The 20,187-nt window shown below is 36.3% G+C and overlaps 1 protein-coding gene across 1 annotated transcript in view; it reads left to right on the forward strand.

Moving 5' to 3' along the window:
* The first annotated feature begins 3,238 nt into the window (after positions 1 to 3,238).
* The window catches only part of LRRIQ3 (leucine rich repeats and IQ motif containing 3), a 74,299-nt gene continuing 57,350 nt past the window's right edge, over positions 3,239 to 20,187 (forward strand). Inside the window, 3 exon segments of the mRNA XM_045583819.1 lie at positions 3,239 to 3,546; positions 6,558 to 6,881; positions 18,634 to 18,767. Of these exon segments, the coding sequence (XP_045439775.1) occupies positions 3,298 to 3,546; positions 6,558 to 6,881; positions 18,634 to 18,767 (707 nt within the window). The 5' untranslated portion in view covers positions 3,239 to 3,297.

Here is a 20,187-nt window from a genome sequence, read left to right on the forward strand (position 1 = left end):
ATCAATTGAGGTGGGAATGCCTATGTATGGAGAATGTTTTAGGGTGGTAGGGAGAGTCCAGAATTTAGTTTTGGACATAAAGAGTAAACAAATGTAAATGGATGTATTACAAATGAAACTATTGTGTATGTGTGAATGTGTGTGTGTGTGTGTGTGTAGTATGTTTGTGCATTATACATAGGATATGGACTTCATGAAAAAGGTCTGGGTTAGATATATAATTTTGGGAGTTGTCAGCATATAGATGGAATTTTAAACGGTGGCATTAGATGAGATCTCAAGAGAAGAGAGATTAATAGAGACTGTATGTTCAGGAACTGTACGTAATAGAGGTAAACAATGAAAAATTAAGCAAAAAAGAAAATTTCAGATAGTGATAAGAACTGTGAGGTAACTAAAAGGGGGTGACATAATGAAGTCTGTCACAGAGTATTAAATGCAACATTTCTTAGATCTTGGAAGGATAGCCGTAAAATGAATTTTAATTTTTCTTGGCATACTGTATTTTCCAGTGTATAAGACGACCCCCCTAATTTTACAGTTAAAACACAGGTTTAGGCCTATATTCGCTGTATAAGACTACCGCCCACTTCTGAGGCAACACCAGTTCTTTTTTTAATAGATCGCCTCTCTGACTCTGGCCAATCTGAGCAGGCTTTTTTTCGTTTCAAAAGTCGTCTTATACTCCAGAAAATATGGTAATTACATTAAATAAAATGTGCTGGAAATAATTATACACATTGTCAGGTATGGTTTTGAATTTTCCTCTCTTCTGTTTTTCTCAATTTTTTTTATTTAATAGTTTTTAAATTAAATATAAAAAATATTGTGTACTACATTAGTGGGATTAAATTTCCTCAGCAGTTCATTGTAGAGTGTGAAAAAGTCTAGGGATTTTTATTTCAGTTTATATTTATTATAATCAAACAGTGTGATATGATTGTTTAAACAGCCATAAGCTACAACAACTAGATAAAATAAGTCAGTACAGCTTAGTAAATCCATTATTCTGTACCGTAAAACATAATGGAAATTATGCATTTAATTTTATATTCTACATTTTAATTGGGACATTGGACAAAATAAACTATAGTAAGTTGAAAAATGATATTTTGGGGAGGCATTTGGACTTTTTTCTATGGGAGGAATACCATAAAAAAAAAGAGTGAACAAATTGTTGAAGTATACTCTATATACCATTAACTTCCTTCACCAATTATAACTGAACAATGTAATGTGTGTGTGTGTGTGTGTGTGTGTGTGTGTGTGTAAATTAACTGAGTTGTGCAACAGTCACCACAATCTAGGTTAAGGACATTTTGGTCATTGCAGTAAGATTTTTTGTGCCCATTTACAGTTAATGGAAGTTATGTTGTTTTTATTACTCATTGCATAACTATTTGTTTGGAAGTTGTAGAGAAGCACATTAAGACATTTTTTTTCTTCACATTAACATTTTACTTTTACTTTTTTTAAAGAAGAAACTTAAGCCAGATGAAGAGGGTCCAGGATTACCGAGCATGGAGCACATGTCATGGCTTGTTCAGTTCATGCTGGTTGATGTGTGTTGGTCATCCAAAGGTTTTCTTATGAGTATATGAACTAAAATAACTTAAATTTTTAAAAAATAATAGTGCATTAAAATTGGATTTCTTGTAACAGTTGTACTACACTAATGCAGTATGTTAAAAGGGGAGAAACTGTATAGTGGGGCATGAGGGAATATAAATGTTTTGGCTCAGAGCCCAGAGATTCTGATAATGTAGATATTATATGGAGCCCAGGGAATCTGCCTCTTTGTTGATTTTTTAGGTGATTGATATTTAGAATTGGAGGATTATGGTTTTAGGCCTTGGCTAAGATATAAAAAGCAGTCAGTCTTTTAGAGTTGCAAGGGTTTGTCTGGATTTTCACATTTACTCTCATTTGAATTATGCTGATCCAGTTTAACTCCATATAGTAGAAATAGATGCTTTCAGTGAATAAGGGAGTTACTCTCAACCAAACACTTTCATATGGACCACTTCAGCCTATATATTCTCTTTTAAGCTATCACTGTGCCTACCTTTTATAAAAGCTGAAATTACCCATAATAAGAGAAATTTCATATATGTGAGAAATACTTTATAAAATTGCACAAAAAGCTCTGATCCAACCCAAATGGTGTGGTGTGGTTCAATGCTTGAGCGTCAACCCATCCACCGAGAGGTCGCTGGTTCAATTCCTGGTTAGAGCATATGCTCCATATTGGTTTGATCCCCAGTAGGGGACATGCAGGAGGTAGCCTATGGTTATTTCTCTCTCATTGATGTTTTATCTCTCTCTCCCTAAAAATAAGTCAATAAAAACATATTTTTTAAAGAAACCTCTAATCCAGAAGTTTTAGATAAACTTAGACTTGAAACTATTAGAATTATAGATCTTAATTGACTAATATAATTAAACATAAATACAGAGTGGGGCAAAAGTGGGTTTACAGTTGTGAGAACATGAAGTCCAGAGTTTGTTGTGTTATTATTTATTATTTATTGCCTTTTTCATATGAACAATTGTAGCCTACTTTTGCTCCACCCTGTATAATGTAATTGCTAATTATCTCTTTAGAAAATAAATATAACAGTTGAAAGTCTGCATTGCACCTTACGTTCATTTTTTAGCCCTTCCCACAAAAAAATACCACTTTCCTGAACTAGGAGTTCATAATTCAAATAATTTATTTATTTAAAATACCTTTTAGCAAAAACTATTCTACAATGTCTGCTAAGATATAGTTTCCGTTGTTTGTTTTAGTTGTCTTCCCAATAGTTGATGTTTTCATATCAACTATTTTACTGAATTTCATTTTCTCTTAAGTATTTTAGGAATAAGAAAGTTTCTCTTCCTCTCACTGGTTAATTTATTGATGAGGGAAAAAGTTTTGAGTTGTAGTTATATAAATGTTAGACATTTAAGATGCTTTAAGATAGATTTTATGGAAATCAGATTTTTTTTTTTACAAAAATTAACTTAGTTTCTATCCATTTTTATTATCATTATTAGTAAATGTCTTTTTATTTTCATACTAGAGGCACGACGCATGAAATTTGTGCAAGAGCCTTGGCCCCGACCCCCACCTGCTGCGGCAAGGGGCCTCTGCCACCTTAGCCTCAGCCCTTGCCCGCTGGGCTGTGGCTTTGTCTGGAAGGAAGGACATCTGGAAGGATGTCCAGTCTAATTAGCATATTATTCTTTTATTATTATAAATGGATTTTTTGAAAGTGAAAAAACATTTTTAAAAGAGTTTATCTTTTTTTCTAGATGTTTCATGCAACTTTCTCAAAAGAGCTAATCAGTCATGAAGAATGGAGTCACTATCATGAAAACATAATAGAAGATCAGAAAGATTTTGTTTTTGTGAAGTTCACTGGTCTTCATTTAAAATCTATAGAAGGTTTGAAATATTGTATCTCTCTTACAGTATGCATCTTCTCAAACAATTTTATTACCAATATTAGTCCTCTTCAATATTGTATAAAATTAGTCAAACTTGATCTCCATGGAAATCAGGTAAGCAATAGCCATTGCAGTTATTTTCAGATACATGAAATTATATTTAAAAAGCATTATTGACCCACACCATGTTTCCCAGATAGTCTTTTATATAAGACATAAATAAAAATATGAAATGTAGAAATGTAAAAACTTAAATATAAGCAAAAATTTTAATTTAAAAGCATATAAAATAAACTGATTTAGTTTGCTTCTTAAAAACATAGTCTGGATTGGGAATACTTCTTGACCCTTAGTTATTTTTTTAAATGACATTTAACTGATGTGTAACATTATATTAATTTCAGGGGTATAAAATAGTGATTCAAAATTTGTGCATATTGTGAAATGATCACTATTATACTCTATTTAATGTTCATCATCTCATGGTTACAAATCATATTTGCAAATATTTTCTTCCATTTGGTTGATTGCCATTTCATTTCAGTGATAGCATCCTTTGTAATGCAGAAGTTTTTAATTTTTATTTAGTCTCATTTGTTTATTTTTGCTTTTGTTGCCTTTGTCTTGGTTTCAGATTTTAAAAAAAGTATCACTAACATGACTAAGACTGACATTAAAGAGCTCATAGTCTATGTTTTCTGCTATGATTTTTATGGTTCGAGGGTCTACCTTCAAATCTTTAATCCATTTTCAGTTGGTTTTTGTATATGGTATAAAATGGCAGTCCAGTTTTATTATTTGCCATGTGTCTATCCACTTTTTCCAACATTATTTATGGAAGAACTGTCCTTTCCTGACCATTGTATTTTCTTTGCTATTTTTGTTGCAAATCAGTTGACTCTATATGTGTGCATTTATTTGTGAGCTCTTTATTCTAGGCCATTGAACTGTGTGCCTGTTTTTATACTAGTAACATATTGTTTCCGTACTAACCCTTTATTATGTAGTTTGAAATCAGGGAACCTATTGCCTCCCCCTTGTTCTTCTTCTCTATTCAGGCTCCATTCAGATTTTAGGATTGCTAGTTTTATTTCTGTGAACAATGCCACTGAAATTTTTGAAAGGGATTACATGACATCTGTATAATACTTTGGGTATTCTTAATAATATTCTCCCAGTCCTTGGACATAAAATATATTTTTACTTATGTGTGTCTTCTTCAATTCTATTTAATAAAGAGTAATATGCAAATTAACCATCACTCAACTACACCCACAAGCCATGCCCATCAGCCAATCAGGAGTGACTATACAAATTAACCCAACCAAGATGGCTACATCCAGGGAGAGAGCAGGAGGGAGGCTTGGATTTCCTCAGTGATGGAGGAAGCCAAGCTTTCCGCACACCCTAGCCAGTTCAGGCCTCCACTTAAGGCTACAAAGTTTCAATTATAGAACATAAATAAATCCCAACAAAAATGGCTGCTGCCACGGAGCAAGCAGAAGGCTTGGCTCTACTACATGCTACAAGTTTTCAACTGTAGAAGATAAATAAATCCCAGATACCAAGGCCTTCGTTTGGGTCACCAGGGGGCATGGCTGGCCTGTAAACCATCACAGGCCCCTCACCCAGGCTGCTCCATGCCCCAAGGGAACCCCCACCCTGATGTGGGACACCCTTCAGGGAAAACCAGCTGTCCCCCATCCATGCACCAGGCTTCTATCCTATCTAATAAAGAGTAATGTGCAGATTGATCATCACTCCAACACACAAGATAGCTGTCTCCATATGGTCAAAGATGGATACCCTCATGTGGACACAAGATGGCCACCACAAGATGGCCAGCAGGGGAGGATAGTTGGGAGGGGCCAGGCCTGCAAAGGAGAGCAGTTTGGGGTGACCAGGCTGGCAGAGGAAGGAAATTGGGGCAAACAGGCTGGCAGGGGAGCAGTTAGACATCAATTAGGCTGGCAGGGGAGTGGTTAGGGTTAATCAGGCTGGCAGGCAGAAGCAGTTAGGGGCAATCAGGAAGGCAGGCAGGTGACCAGTTGAGAGCCAGCAGTCCTGGATTTTGAGAGGGATGTTTGCCCCTTTAGGCCCAGTCCTACCAGGATCGCAGGATCAGGCTTAAACAGGTAGTCGGACATCCCTCAAAGGGTCCCAGATTGGAGAGGGTGCAGACTGGGCCAAGGGACACCCCTCCCCCCCGTGCATGAATTTTGTGCACTGGGCCTCTGATATGTTTATAATGTCTTGAAATTTTCAGTGTACATAGGTATTTGACCTTCTTGGTTAAAATATTCCTAGGTGCAATTACAAATGGAACTTTCTGAATTCCTCTTTCAGATAGTTTGTTATTAGTGTATGAAAATACAAAAAACAAAGATTTTTTTCAGAATTTTTTTATTTTTATTGAATTTATTGGGGTGACACTGTTTAATAAAATTATACAGGTTTCAGGTGCACAGTTCTACCAGACTTCATATGTATACTGTTTTGTGTGTTCACCACTGCAAATCAAGTCCTTTTTCATCACCATTTACCTCCCCTATATACTCCTCCATCTTTTCCCCTCTTCCAAGTAATCACACTATTGTCCCTCTCTATGAGTTTCTTCTTCTTTTTTTCTCAATCCCTTTATCCCCTAGCCCCAAACATATCTCAACATGCTATCTACCTGTGAGTTTGTCAGTATCATCAGTGGACGTAGAAGTTGTCAAAAGCTTTTTTCTGCCTCTATTGAAAGGATAATATAATTTTTATCTTTAATTAGTGTAATGTTATCACATGTTTGATTTTACTTTTCAATTCTTTTTGTAAAGAAAGTATTTTTAGAGAGGTTTAAAGTGTCAGCCTATTACAAAGGCATTTTTACTGGATGAGGTATGTATGCTTCTTAATTCAATTATATTAATAAAGATAGTTACTTAAGACATCCAGCATATTATGTTTTTAAACTAGTCATCATTTGGATAATTAGAAGTTCTGTTTTTATTTACTAATGATAAAGTTTCAATTTGGGAAAATAATTGAATTTTAGAATATGATTAATATATTTCATTTTCCAAGCAATTGATATAAATTTTATATACATGTTTAAAGCACTATTATTAATAATATTTCAGGTAAAGAGTCTACCAGATGTCAATTTTTGGAGTAGATTAAAACAATTAAAACTTCTCTATCTTCATGACAACGGGTTTGCAAAGTTAAAGAATGTATGCATGTTATCTGCCTGTCCAAGCCTCATTGCCCTCACTATGTTTGATTGCCCCGTAAGCCTTAAAAAAGGATATAGAAATGTCCTTGTCAACAGTATATGGTCTCTCAAAGCATTGGATCATCATGTAATTTCTGATGAAGAAACATTTCAGAACTTTCATCTTCCTGAAAGATTTAAAACATATAACCATCGGCTTTTCTTTAATTTCTGCTCTGCTTTGAAAAAGGTAAATGGTTTCTTTATGGTTTATCTTAAATTTATAAAAATGAAATTTTAGCTTCTAAGCTCCATATCTAAATTATAAAAAACTAATATTTTGCAACATTTATATAAAATATCATATACTAGTGACACATTAGTAATGTGTTATATGTGACTTTATTAAAAAGCTTGTCTGTTTACTGCATAAAAATTGTTGAGCAGAAAGTTCTAAATTGTAGAGAAACAAATATAATGTCTCCATTATATTTTAATAGCTTTTAGTATATATAGCTTACATACTGTAAAATTCCCTTATTTTACATATGTGATTCAATGATTTTAGTAAATTAACAGTGCTATATAACCATCTCCAAAATTCAATGTTGGAAAATTTTTACCATTCCAAAATTTTCTTACCCATTTGCAGGTAATCCCTACTTCAACCCCCAGCCCTAGGTAACACTGATCTGTTTCCTTTTCTAAACATTTAATGTAAAGGGAGTAAAACGTGGGGTGTGAGGTGCAGATTTCTTCTCGTGAGCCCTTGTCAACAAAGTTTGAAGAATAAACTTGTGGACTAAAGACTCCTTTAATAAAAATGTAGAAGTTTATTGGAAGCATATACAAACTCCACCTGAGAGCAGGGCCCCACAATGGGGAAAGTCTGCTCTCTCATTCTCTAATAGGAAAAATAGAAATCCAAAAATCATAATCTAATATCTGTCCCGTGTTCCTTTGACTCTGATTTATATATCCTGTAGTTCTTTACCTTCCTTGATTTAGGACCCCCTTGCTTTCCTCATTGCTCACTCTGCTACATAGTATCAGTTTCAAAGTTCAAAGCCCACTTGGTGCCCCTATCTTCTTCTCCACTTTATCTTGCAACTTTCCTCTATCCTCTATAATAGGGGTGTCGAACTCAATCAGAGAAGGGACCAAAATCTAAAATCCAGCCTAAATCGCGGGCCGAATGGTTTACTGAACAGTCATAAACTGTCATTGTGATGGAAATGCAGCGGAGTGCAGTGATGACAGCGCAGTGCGAGCCACATTGCAAGGCCTGGCGGGACGGATTTGGCCCGCGGGCCTTGTGTTTGACACATGTGCTCTATAAGATAAGCCTCTTGGCATGTCCAAGCCCTCATCTATGCATTCCTCTCCCATGTACCTTCTCTTATCTCCTAAGACTCGCTGTCCTAGCTCTAAAATACCTTTCAGAATCATATTATAAGTAGTTGTTTACATCTGCCATCTTTCACCTATTGATGGGTTTGAGGCTCATTAATGTAACACGAATCAGTAGTTTGTGCCTTTTTAAAAAATATATATATTTTATTGATTTTTTACAGAGAGGAAGGAAGAGAGATAGAGAACTAGAAACGTCAATGAGAGAGTAACATCGACCAGCTGCCTCTTGCACACCCCCTACCGGGGATGTGCCCACAACCAAGATACATGCCCTTGACCGGAATCAAACCCGGGACCCTTCAGTTCGCAGACCAATGCTCTACCACTGAGCCAAACCGGTTTTGGCTGTGCCTTTTGATTGCTGAGTAATATTTTATTACTAGAGGCCTGGTGCATGAAAATTTATGCACTGGAGTGGGGGTCCCTCAGTCCAGCCTGTACCCTCTCATAGTCTGGGAGCCCTCAAAGGTGGGAGGCAACTTGGCAATCAGGGAAGGTGACACCCCCATCACACCTCTGCTACTGTCACTGCTGACAGTGCAAGCCTCAGCTGGTCCTCATTATTTGAGCCTCGGGTGGCCCTGGGCAGTTGGGCAGCCACTATTTGAGGCTTGCCTGCACCTTGAGCCAGCCCTGGGTGGCTGGGAGCTGAGAGGACTGGGGAACTCCTGAGGCAGGTACGCAGAGCAGCTGGGCCTGCCTAAGAGTGGGCCCGGCCTTGCCGTGCCTGCTGCCCCAGGGAGCTGAGGGGACTGGGTGCCACCATCTTTGAGGGTGTGGCAGTCAATTAGCATATTCCCTCCTAACTGGCTGTGGTCACCACCATCTTAAAAAATGAAGAATGTTTAAATGGCCAAGAAAAATTCTCAGTGATACAAAACAATTTGAAAGACTTTTTGATGGTGAGAAGGTGGCATCTTTGGAATTTCAATAACTTGCAGGGATGGATTTGAAATTATAATGCCAAGTATAGAACCTTTTTTGAGAAAAATTTGGGACAAAGGAAAGATAATGTTAACTATAGGAAATAGGATTAATATATCTTTTTATGTGAGATGATGCTAACTTCAACATATTTTTACACTGAAGGAAACAAATTTTAATTTATAAAAGATTGAAAATGTCAGAAATAGAGGCAATCCTATATAAAAAATGAGTAATATGCAAATTGACCACACCTCTGCTACATCCACAAGCCACACCTACCAGCCAATTAGGCCTGAGTATGCAAATTAACTCAAACAAGATGGCTGTGGCCAAGGAGCAAATGGGAGGCTTGGGTTTCCCTGGTAATGGACGAAGCCAAGCTTCCTGCACACCCTGGCCAGCCCTAGATTCCCCTCAAGGTTACAAAGTTTCAATTATAGAAAGTAAATAAATCCTAACAAAAATGGCTGCAGCCAGAGAGCAAGCAAAGGCTTGGGTTTCCCTGGCAATGGAGGAAGCCAAGCTTCCTGCACACCATGGTCAACCCAGGACTCCTCTCAAGGATAAAAGTTTTAATTATAGAAGATAAATAAGTCCTACCCTGTTTCCCCGAAAATAAGACAGTGTCTTATATTAATTTTTTCTCCCAAAGTTGCGCTAGGTCTTATTTTCGAGGATGTCTTATTTTCGGGGAAACATGGTAGATACCAGGGCTTCCACTTGGGTCACCGGCAGGTGTGGCTGGCCTGCAAACCACCACATGCCCCTCGCCCAGGCCACCCCAAACCCCAAGGGAACCCCACCTTGATACAGGACACCCTTCAGGAAAAACCAGCTGGCCCCCACCCATACACCAGGCTTCTATCCCATCTAATAAAATATTAATAGGCAAATTGACTATCACTTCAACACAGAAGATAGCTGCCTCCATGTGGTCAAAGATGGATGCCCTCATGTGGACACAAGATAGCATTTGGGGAGGGATCAGGCCAGTAGGAGAGGGCAGTTGTGGGCAATCAGGCCAGCAGGGCAGGGCAGTTGGGGTGGACCAGGCCTGCAAGGGTGGGCAGTTGGTGGCAATCAAGCCTGCAGGGGAGGGCAGTTAGGGGTGACAAGGCTGGCAAAGAAGGGAAGTTGGGGGCGACTGGGCCTACAGGGAAGGGCGGTTGGGAGGGACCCAGGCCTGCAGGGAATAGCAGTTGTGGGGGACCAGGCCTGCAGCGAAGGGCAGTTAGGGACATTCAGGCTGACAGGGAACAGTTAGGCATCAATCAGGCTGGCACGGAAGTGTTTAGGGGGTGATCAGGCTTGCAGGCAGAATTGGTTAGGGGCAATCAGGAAGGCAGGCAGGTGAGTGTTTGGGAGCCAGCAGTCCTGGATTGTGACAGGGACATCAGGTCCCTTGAGGGATCCCAGATTATAGAGGGTGCAGGCTGAGCTGAGTCCCCTTCTCCTCCCCCCTACTCCCCAAATTTCATGCGGTAGGCCTCTAGTGATTGAATAAAAATGTTGTGTTCAAAGTATGATTAAAAGACATAAAAAAGGAGTAAGCCTTAAAGCAATATTGGTATATTTCTATACCTATAAATTCTAGCAGAATTTTTGTGAATCTAGAAAGTTAATGAAATTTATTTGAGTTTTCAGTTTTTCTAAGCATTTCTATTCATTATTTTTGCTTATAAGCAATACTGGGGACCCAATGCACGAATTTGTGCACCTTGAAAGGAACTGTGGGCTATAAGGTAACTGTGGGCACAGAAGCGGGTCTTGACCCATCCTTTGCACCTCCACCCGGCCCCTCCTTCTGTGGTCCCTGGGCCCTGTCTGACAGAAGCCCCACTCCCTCTGCCACTGCTCCCACCTGATTATGGTGCAGAGTTATTGGGGCCGGCACCAGCAGTGGGTGTGAGCAGGACTAGTGTGGTCAGTAGGTGTGAGCAGGTTGCCTGCTCCAATCATGCCACAGGAACAGGGGGAGGTGGAGAAGCCCTCAGGGGCAATCAGGGCCAGCAACTGTTGCTCACACCCGATAACAGCACCAAGTGCTGGCAGCGGGTGTGAGCAGCAGGTGTGAGTGCCAGGCTGGACCACAGCATGCGGGAGCAAAGAATTTTGAGTAACTACCAGAGGCTTGCCCCAGTGAATAGCACTCCGCCTTGGTCTGGTGCCCTGCTCACCTGCTCCACCATCCTGCCATGGCCGACTCCATGATGGTGAGCACACGTCATAGCAACCAGTTGTTCAGGTGTTCTGTTGTTCAGTCTATTTGTATATTAGCCTTTTATTATATAGAATTCTGCTTATAAGGTTATTTTCTGAATATTTTAGTATTTTTATTTAGTTTATAGCAATATAAACTAACATTTGAGAATGAACAAATTATAATCTATGAAGGTAATAATTTATTTATTTTTGCACTTGCTATTAACTATAAGAATACAATGAAAACTGAAAATAATTATGAACCTTATAATAGTTCATGCAATACTTTCAATAAGTATTGTTCTTTTATCTGGAGGGCACTGATGCAGAAATTAAAGAAACAAATTCTAAAAGAAACAAATTAGTGTGATTAAAACTTGTGCCTTATAACAATAAAAAATCCAGAAGGTCTTTTGTCCATTTCAAGTTTATTTTGATGCATAGTGTAAGTTTCTGATCTAGTTTCAGTATTTGCATGTAGCTATCCAGTTTTTCCAATACCATTTATTAAAGAGACTCCATTCTATGGAGTATGATCTTGCCTTGTTTGTCAAATATTAATTGAAGCTTGGGTCAGTTTCTGGGGTCTCTGTACTGTTACATTGATCTATATACCTGTTCTTGTGACAGTACCAGTGGTTTTGTAGTATAACTTGTTATCTGGTATTGTGATCCCTCCAACTTTGTTCTTCTTTCTCAAAATTGCTGTGGCTATTTGGGGTCTTTTTTGGTCTCATATAAATTTTTTGGAGTTCTAGATCTGAGAAATATGCATTTAGCATTTTATTTTATTTATTTATTTTTAATTTAATTTAATTTTTTATTAAATTATTATCTGTGTACATATTTTAACATTGTCCCCCCCCTCCCATACATACCCTACCTCCCTAGAGTTTTGTGTCCATTGGTTGTACTTATATGCATGTATACAAGTCCTTCAGTTGATCTCTTATCTCCCCCAGATCTCCCTACCTGCGTTTGGCATTTTAATAGGGATTGAATTAAATCTATAGATTGCTTTGGGTAATAAAGACATTTTAATGATATTAATTCTACCAATCCATGAACACAGTATTTTCTTCCATTTGTTTATATCTTTATCCTTTTTTCATCATCCTGTAGTTTTCCAAGTATAGGACTTTCACCTCCTTGGTTAAGTTTATTCTGAGGTATCTTAATTTTTTTGGTTGTAATGGTAAATGTGCTTTTTTATTATAAGTGCAACATTTATTAAAATACATTTCATTTTCAAAAAGTAATTTCTACAAATTTATGGATACATTTTTTTTAGGGACATCCTGTAAATATATGTCTTGAGGACTCTGAATTACTTCCAGGAGGAAGATATACATAGCTATGGATCTGATCCCTTCCTTGCCCTTTCATAAATACATGACCTTAAGGAAGTTGAAATTAGTTAACTTCTCAGAACATTCTGTTAATAAGGAAGAAAGGAAGACAGATTTTTCAAAAGCAGTTAATAAGTTACTGTTAGACAGTAAAAAATACATTTAAAATGCAGTGCAACATTGATATTCCAAGGGGAAGTTTTTAGTTTAAACATTTAGCATCCATTTGTTTATCATTCCAATGAAAATGTGAAGAGAAAACTGCTTATGTATCAAATATAAATAACAAATACCTTCGTTTTTAGTTGTGGGGATTTCAAGACTGTCTTGGTTTCACAGTCCTATAATCTACATTGCATCACAAATACATTCTTTAAAAAGTATGCTTGACTAAATAGAGTGATATAGATTAGTGTTTGTAAAGCTTAAAATGCTTTCGCTTTCCAAAAAATAAAGATAGCCCAGCAGAGACTGTCTGACTAAGACAATATAACCTGAGAAATTATACAGTGGTGAAGTGAGTTTTCTGTTTTTCTTTTTTATATTTTAAAATTGAAGCTTAATAAGCCAGTAACCCATATGAAATATAAAAAACATAAGATAAAATGTTAAAAGTAAAATTTATTTATAAAAATTTATTATATAGTTACATTTATGAATGTTATTGTATTATAAATAAATGTAAATATATTATAAATAGGTGTGAAAACAAAAAGCAACATATTTATTAGGATGATAAAGTCAATAACCAAAATAAATCATAAAAATGAAAGTAAAATGCTAAGTAAATATTAAGTTGTATAAAGCAAAGGATTTTAACATTAGTCTTAATGTAGAATTGAGCACACATATCATCAAATGGCATTAATAGAATCTCTTTCAAGTGATATAGAAATAACTGCTACAAAAATTTATTTTTGTTTGAGCATTACTGTACAATATGGTATTATACAAAAACATATAACAAATATATTTGGAAATATGAGACTAAATGGATAGAAAATATTACAGTAGTGGAGAACATAAAGTCTTTATCTCGATTAATCATTTTATTAAGAAGGATACATACAGGATTCCACTACTGAGAAGATAGAATATATATTCCTCTTAAAGCATACAACTCAATTTCCTGGAAAAATATATAATATAGTTATTACTTATTTATATAATAAGTATGTATTATTTTATAATGCATTATATATAAAACAAACCTAAAATTTCTATGAATGAAAAAGAGCAGAGACTGTCTGGTTAAGACAAAATAACCTGAGAAATTATACAGTAGTGTTGTGAGTTCCTTGTCTTTCTTTCTTTTCTTTTTTATATCTTAAAATTGAAGCTTAAGAAACAGTAACCCAGAAAAGCCAAAATGTGCAAATCAATAAACAAAATACCCAATAATACAGACAGAAGCCGGCTCGCACTGTCCAAATGATCAAGAAAGTTTCAGTTTAGTAAGACAGATAACTTTTAGATAATAACCACTCTACTATAGTCAAAACCATAGCAGAAATTGTGGTTGCAACTTTACCCATGCCAGCAAAGATTGAGTGGGAAGTCTAGACTGGCATGGATGAAAGTGCAACCACAGGAGATAAGGATTTTCACCATTGCCTAGATATAATAACACCATTGCCTGGATATAATAAGGCCACCCCCATAGCAGAGTCATTGAAGAGTACATACAAGTTGAAACTTCCATCCTCACGCAGAAGAAATGAGGAGCCCTCTCACCAATTGGGTATTAATAGAGGTTGAGTGTTGAGAAACCTGAACTTATCCCTACACCTTGAAGTCACAAAATAATTACACATTTCCCCTGATGGAGCAATCCCAAAGAAAGCTAAAACAGAAGATTAAAATACAATTGAAATTTTTACAACATAATAAAATCTAGGTTTTAATAAAAAATTGATTTACATGAAAAGAATTTGGAGGATTTTAGACTAAATAAAAACAGACAATTAATAGATGCTAACACTGAGAAGATAAAATGGTTAAAGATTATAAAGCACCAATGATTTAAAAAAAAGCTTCAATGAGCAACTATAAACATGCTTGAAACATGTACAAATAGAAGACCTTAGCAGAGTAATATCAGATATAAAGAATAAACAGAGATTTGAGATCTCAGAAAGGCAATAACCAACCAACCAAACAAAAACACTTAGTGAATGAATTTAACATTATATTGAAAGGGAAAGGTGAAAGAATGAGAGAAAGGAAAAACAGAATAGTAGAAATTGCCCAATATGAGCAAGAAAATAGACTGAAAAATAATAGATATTCCATTTATATGGAAACAAATATCCCTTGTAAATGGAAACAAATAAAAGCAATGATAGCTTATACATTTATCAGATGATATAGACTTTAAGGCAAAAACTTTAATAAGAAACAAACAAGGTCACTATATAATTTGTGTGTGTGTGTGTGTGTGTGTGTGTGTGTATACACCCAACATAGAGCATCAAAATATATAAATCAAATATTAACAGACTTTAAGGGAGAAGTATACAGCATAAGTAATTTTAGAGGAATTCCATACCCCACTTTTAACAATGGATTAATATATCTCATATCGTTGTTTCTCCCCCCCCCCCTTTCTAAAATCAAGTAAAAATAAATATAAAATTGATAGGGAATCTGGGTAATTAAATAGAATATGAATAGAATATGTGTTTTTTTGTTGTTGTTGTTTAAATATGTTTTTATTAGAGGCCTGGTGCATGAAATTTGTGCATGGAGTTGGGGGAGGGTGGCTGGTTCCTGTGGGATGGGGCCTAAACTAGCAGTCAGATATCCCTCTCACAATCTGAGACTGCTGGCTCCTAACCGCTCACCTGTCTGTCTGCCTGATCGCCCCTAACCACAACTACCTCTGCTTGCTGGCCTGATCACACCCTAACTGGTCTTCTGCCTGCCTGGCCGCTCTGTAACTGCCACCCCCTGTTGGCCTGGCCATCCCCTAACTGTCCCCCTGCCAGCTGGATTGTCCCCTAACTGCCCCCTGTTATCCTGATCGCTCCCTAACTGCCCCCCCTGCTGGCCTGGTTGCCCCCATTGCTGGCCTGCTTGCTTAGTCTCCGGAAGATGTTCAGTCAACCCAGTTTAATTAGCCTGTTACCCTTTTATTAGTGTAGATTGATGTTTTAGAGATAGAGAAAGGAAGAGGGAGAGAGAGATAGGGACATCAATGGTGAGAGAGAATCATGATTGGCTGCTTCCTATACACCCCTACTGAGGATTAAGTCCACAACCCCAGAATGTTCCCTAACCAGTACTCAAACCAGTGATCTCTTGGTTTATGGGTCAATGCTCAATCACTTAGCCACACTGGTAAGGCAGAACTACTCTTCCTATTAGAACACAAAGTACTCTCTTTCATATGAGTTATATTACAAAAGTCCTTCATATGTTTTTGAAATACGTCATGTTTTATACCAGGGTTAACAATAGCCCCATTTTCATTTCAGGGTTATAATAGCAAGTGGTAGACCATAGATATTTTATTATTCTACCATCTATTTTGTTGAATGTTGATAGTTCTTTGTTAAACTTTTACTATAGTAATTAAATTCTTTTTATTAAATTGAAGATATTAGTACTAATTATCCTTAGAGTTAATTTTTTTCATAATTTTACATTATGTATTTTGGATAAATTGTTTTATAAATTGCTTTAGATTGTTTTTTGAGTGTCAAATACATGAAGGTATATTGGTTCTTTGTAAACTCTAAAAGTATCCTTTAAGTAATATTATTATGAAACTGCTACAGATTACAGATAATATTATTTGGATGCTAGAAATGTTTTAGCCCTATTCTAGTGCTTTACAGATATTCCCTCACACCAACACATGAGGTGGACTATTGTTATCTCTACAGATGATGAATTGGGAGCAGGTAAATTACTTACCCTAAATCACATTACTAGCAAGTTGTAGAACTGAAATTTAAATCCAGGCCATATTCCTCTAGTAAGGAAATGTATTACTTACCCTTTAGAAAGAGGATGTTTCCATTTATTCTCAGATTTCAAATGGTTGATGGCATTTGTACAAATTTACTGCAGCTTTATTGTCATTTTACAAAATAATTGTCTCAGGACATCAGAAAGCTGAGTGTAAAGGTTACTTATTCTCTGGCAGGGACACTAACTCTGCCCACAGATGAAGAGTATCCTATATAATAAAAGGCTAATATACAAAGCGACCAAACGGTGGAACAACTCATCACTGTGATGCGCACTGACCACCAGGGGGCAGATGCTCAACACCGGAGCTTGTCTCCTGGTGGTCAGTGTGCTCCCACAGGGGTAGTGCCGCTCAGCCAGAACCCTGAGCTGGGCTCACAGCTGGTGAGTGCAGCAGAGATGGTGGGAACCTCATCTGCCTCTACAGCAGCACTAAGGATGTCCTACTGCCAGCTTAGGCCTTCTCCCCTCAGAGAGCAGGGCTAATCCATCAGTAGGACATCCCCTGAGGGCTCCCAGACTGTGAGAGGGTGCAGGCCAGGCTGAGGTACTCCCCCGACCCCCAGTTCATGAATTTCATGCACCAGACCTCTAGTTCTGTTTATAAAGAGAAGGAGTTATTCATGTCTTGGTGAGAATCTAGACTGTGTTATAACTGCAGTGTGAACTGTAATGGTTCTCTGCTGGTGAGAATGCAGCATCTGACTAGGATCACTTAAGACTAGTAGTCACCTAACTTCCCTACTATATTCTTCTTATTCACTTCGTTCTTATGCTCTCAAATTCCCTGCCCCCAAGCTACTGTAGGGGAGGGAAAAAAAATTCCCCTCTACTGTTCTGAGTTCTTGGCTGAGACTTCTGTAATAAAAGATAGATTAACAAGAGAAAAACAAACAGAAGTTTGTTACTGTCTACCTCATGAATACATCAGAGATCCTCAGGGTAAAATGAGTAACTCCTGAAGTGGCTTAGAATTAATACTTAAAGAATGGGGAGACAGAATGTAGGCTCCTTAGGAGAGTAAAGATTTTTAGGAAAGATGAATGGCCCGTAGAACAGATGGAAGTTTGGGACAAAATACATCTGGGTGTGGTGGTCTCTCTTAAACTTTCCTGGTAATCTTCTCATTTTGTTCCCCTCAATAAGAAACCATCTTTCCTGGCTGATGAAACTATTTACAAGAGGATTTATTATGAATGCATTTTGGAAGATCTTCCTTTAGGCATATAAGGGAAGTTCAGAGAAATCCCCTCCAAGTTTTTGCTGTTTTTCAAGTGTCACCCACTCAAAATAATGAATATGCCAAAGGAGCATATTTTGGGTTGTCATATCTTGATTTACTACAATCATGTTATGGGGAGCCATAAAGTAGCACTAATCTGCAAGATTTTGTTGTTATTCTAGCAGTACATAGATGATTGAAGGTATAGGCAGAAAAGGTGTGTGCTCATAACATGATGGGTTTGGTAATTTTCAAACAATACAAATTTTAGTTTTTTAAAGCAGAATTCTTACATTTATAACATAACAAAATTATCTTTATTACTAACCAGTAAAATGATCAATAAGATATAGGGAGTCTGTATTTCCAAATGTAAACAATTTGCAGATGAGAGATCTTAGAGATAATTTCTTTAAAGGAAAGAGAGAATATATCTTTCCCCAGGGGGATGCTGTGTTCCAATAAAAGTGTCCTACATCGTAGTGAAGCTGCAACAAAATTTTGAACTACTGTATATTATTTTATGAATCCAACATGATAGTTTTCTGGATGGGGATCCACAGAATAGTTTTAGAATTTCACTGAATACCTATTCATGGAACTACTTTTTAGAGGCTGATATACTTTGGTCAAACTTGATACCTATGCTATCAGATTGGGAGAAGGATCCAGAAAATAGAGGAAGTTATCATCATGGATCTTGCGTTTTGTTAGAGAATTGCAGTTATTCAGTGCTACTAATTCTTGATTCACTGATCTAATAAAATATATGTGAAAATGTATATTATTCAACTGCTGTGCCTTTAAGATACCTGTGAATTGTTAGTAGTTTCTACCAAGAGAGTACTGAGTTTAAGTGTTGTTTGGAAATAATTTTATGAAATATAATTATTAAACATATTTTCTTTATATAGGGATCAACATATGAGGATGAAATTGATAACATCCAATTTGTTATTTCAAAAATAAATGTAATCAGGGCTCACAACTCACCAATTTTGATTATTCAAAAATGGATACGTGGTTTCCTAATTAGAAAACATTTAAGGTATGTTTTATTTTCTCTGCTATTTGAATATTAAACTAAGATGTGAAGAAAATCAATGATAAAAATGCATTTTTCCAATAATACTCATTTTTGCACTCCTATTAAAATGGTACTTTATTGATTACTTGAATTAGTTTTAAGGAACACAACACAGACTCTATAGTAATATCTTATAATATTTGGCAAAATAAAAATTTGATACTTTTCCTTTTTTAAAAGAATTGACTATGTATATAAGTGATAAAGTTTTTATTTATTAATAATTGAGCAATTCTGACAGTGTTTCTCTTAAATTAAAAAATAGCAATCTAAAATATATTGAATTCCCTTATGTAATGGGATGAACTAGAAATATAAACCATGTTCTATATAATGAGGTACAATAGAAATATAAACCATGAAACATATATGAGGATTTCATATTTTGTTTGAATGTGAAGATAATTTTGGTGAAACATCTGCTACCATATCAATCTACATTGTCTTTTGGTTAATTGTATTTTTCTTTCTCTTTGTTCCTTGCATTTTTTTCCACTAGCTGACATTTGCAAATAGAGAAACACCTTTCTTGGCAGAATCTCTGAACACTGAACTTGGGGAGACAAGCTAGGGTACTCTGTCATCAAGTTATATATATATATATTAGTCATGCCAAATATCACCAATATGATGAAGTAAATGAATATTTTTGTATAGCTTATTTTCAGATGCTAAATGATAGAATACAGAAGATAGAAATGAAATTTCCCCCTGAAATATAGGTAGGATTAAAATAGATCCAGAATTGGGCAATGATAGTCTCTGAGAAATGCAGATTAGGAAGTTTCATTGAGATGATATTCAGCATTGTGTGGTAGGCAGAGAGAATGGTCTCCTGCATTAGCATGCATGGCTAAATCATAGATAACAGTAGCCCTGTTAGAGAGAGAAAAGTGTGAGGATCAAGTAGCCAAACTGACCATAATACAGTGCCTGCAACTTCTGAAGAAGAGGTTCCATACACTTTTCAAACTAAGGAAGGTCAAAGTGTGAGAGAAATTGGAATCACAGTAGAAACAAGTAAAATTATATGGAATAAAAGATGTGGAAGAGGAACAGGCAGTTGCTGACAGGTGCATATTTATTTAAAATATTTTTTTTTCTGTATCATCTTGCTTTAAATTTAGTGTGAGTTTTATATGAAATAAATATCTAATTAAAGGTACTTACCTTTAGCTTATGCCCCTACAATTGAGTTTTTTGCTTTTAGAATCAAGATTTCCTATATATGCATGTAATATGAGATTAAAAACCTGGTGCATAGAAATGGTATCTCAAAATTCAGCATGCATGAATAGAATTTGAATAAGATTTATGGGGAGAGAGGTCTGTAATCTATATATATAAAAGGCTAATATGCTAAGTGTCTGACCATCAAACT

Source organism: Pipistrellus kuhlii, unplaced genomic scaffold, assembly GCF_014108245.1.
Source record: "Pipistrellus kuhlii isolate mPipKuh1 unplaced genomic scaffold, mPipKuh1.p scaffold_m20_p_2, whole genome shotgun sequence".
In the NCBI taxonomy this organism is placed as follows: domain Eukaryota; kingdom Metazoa; phylum Chordata; class Mammalia; order Chiroptera; family Vespertilionidae; genus Pipistrellus; species Pipistrellus kuhlii.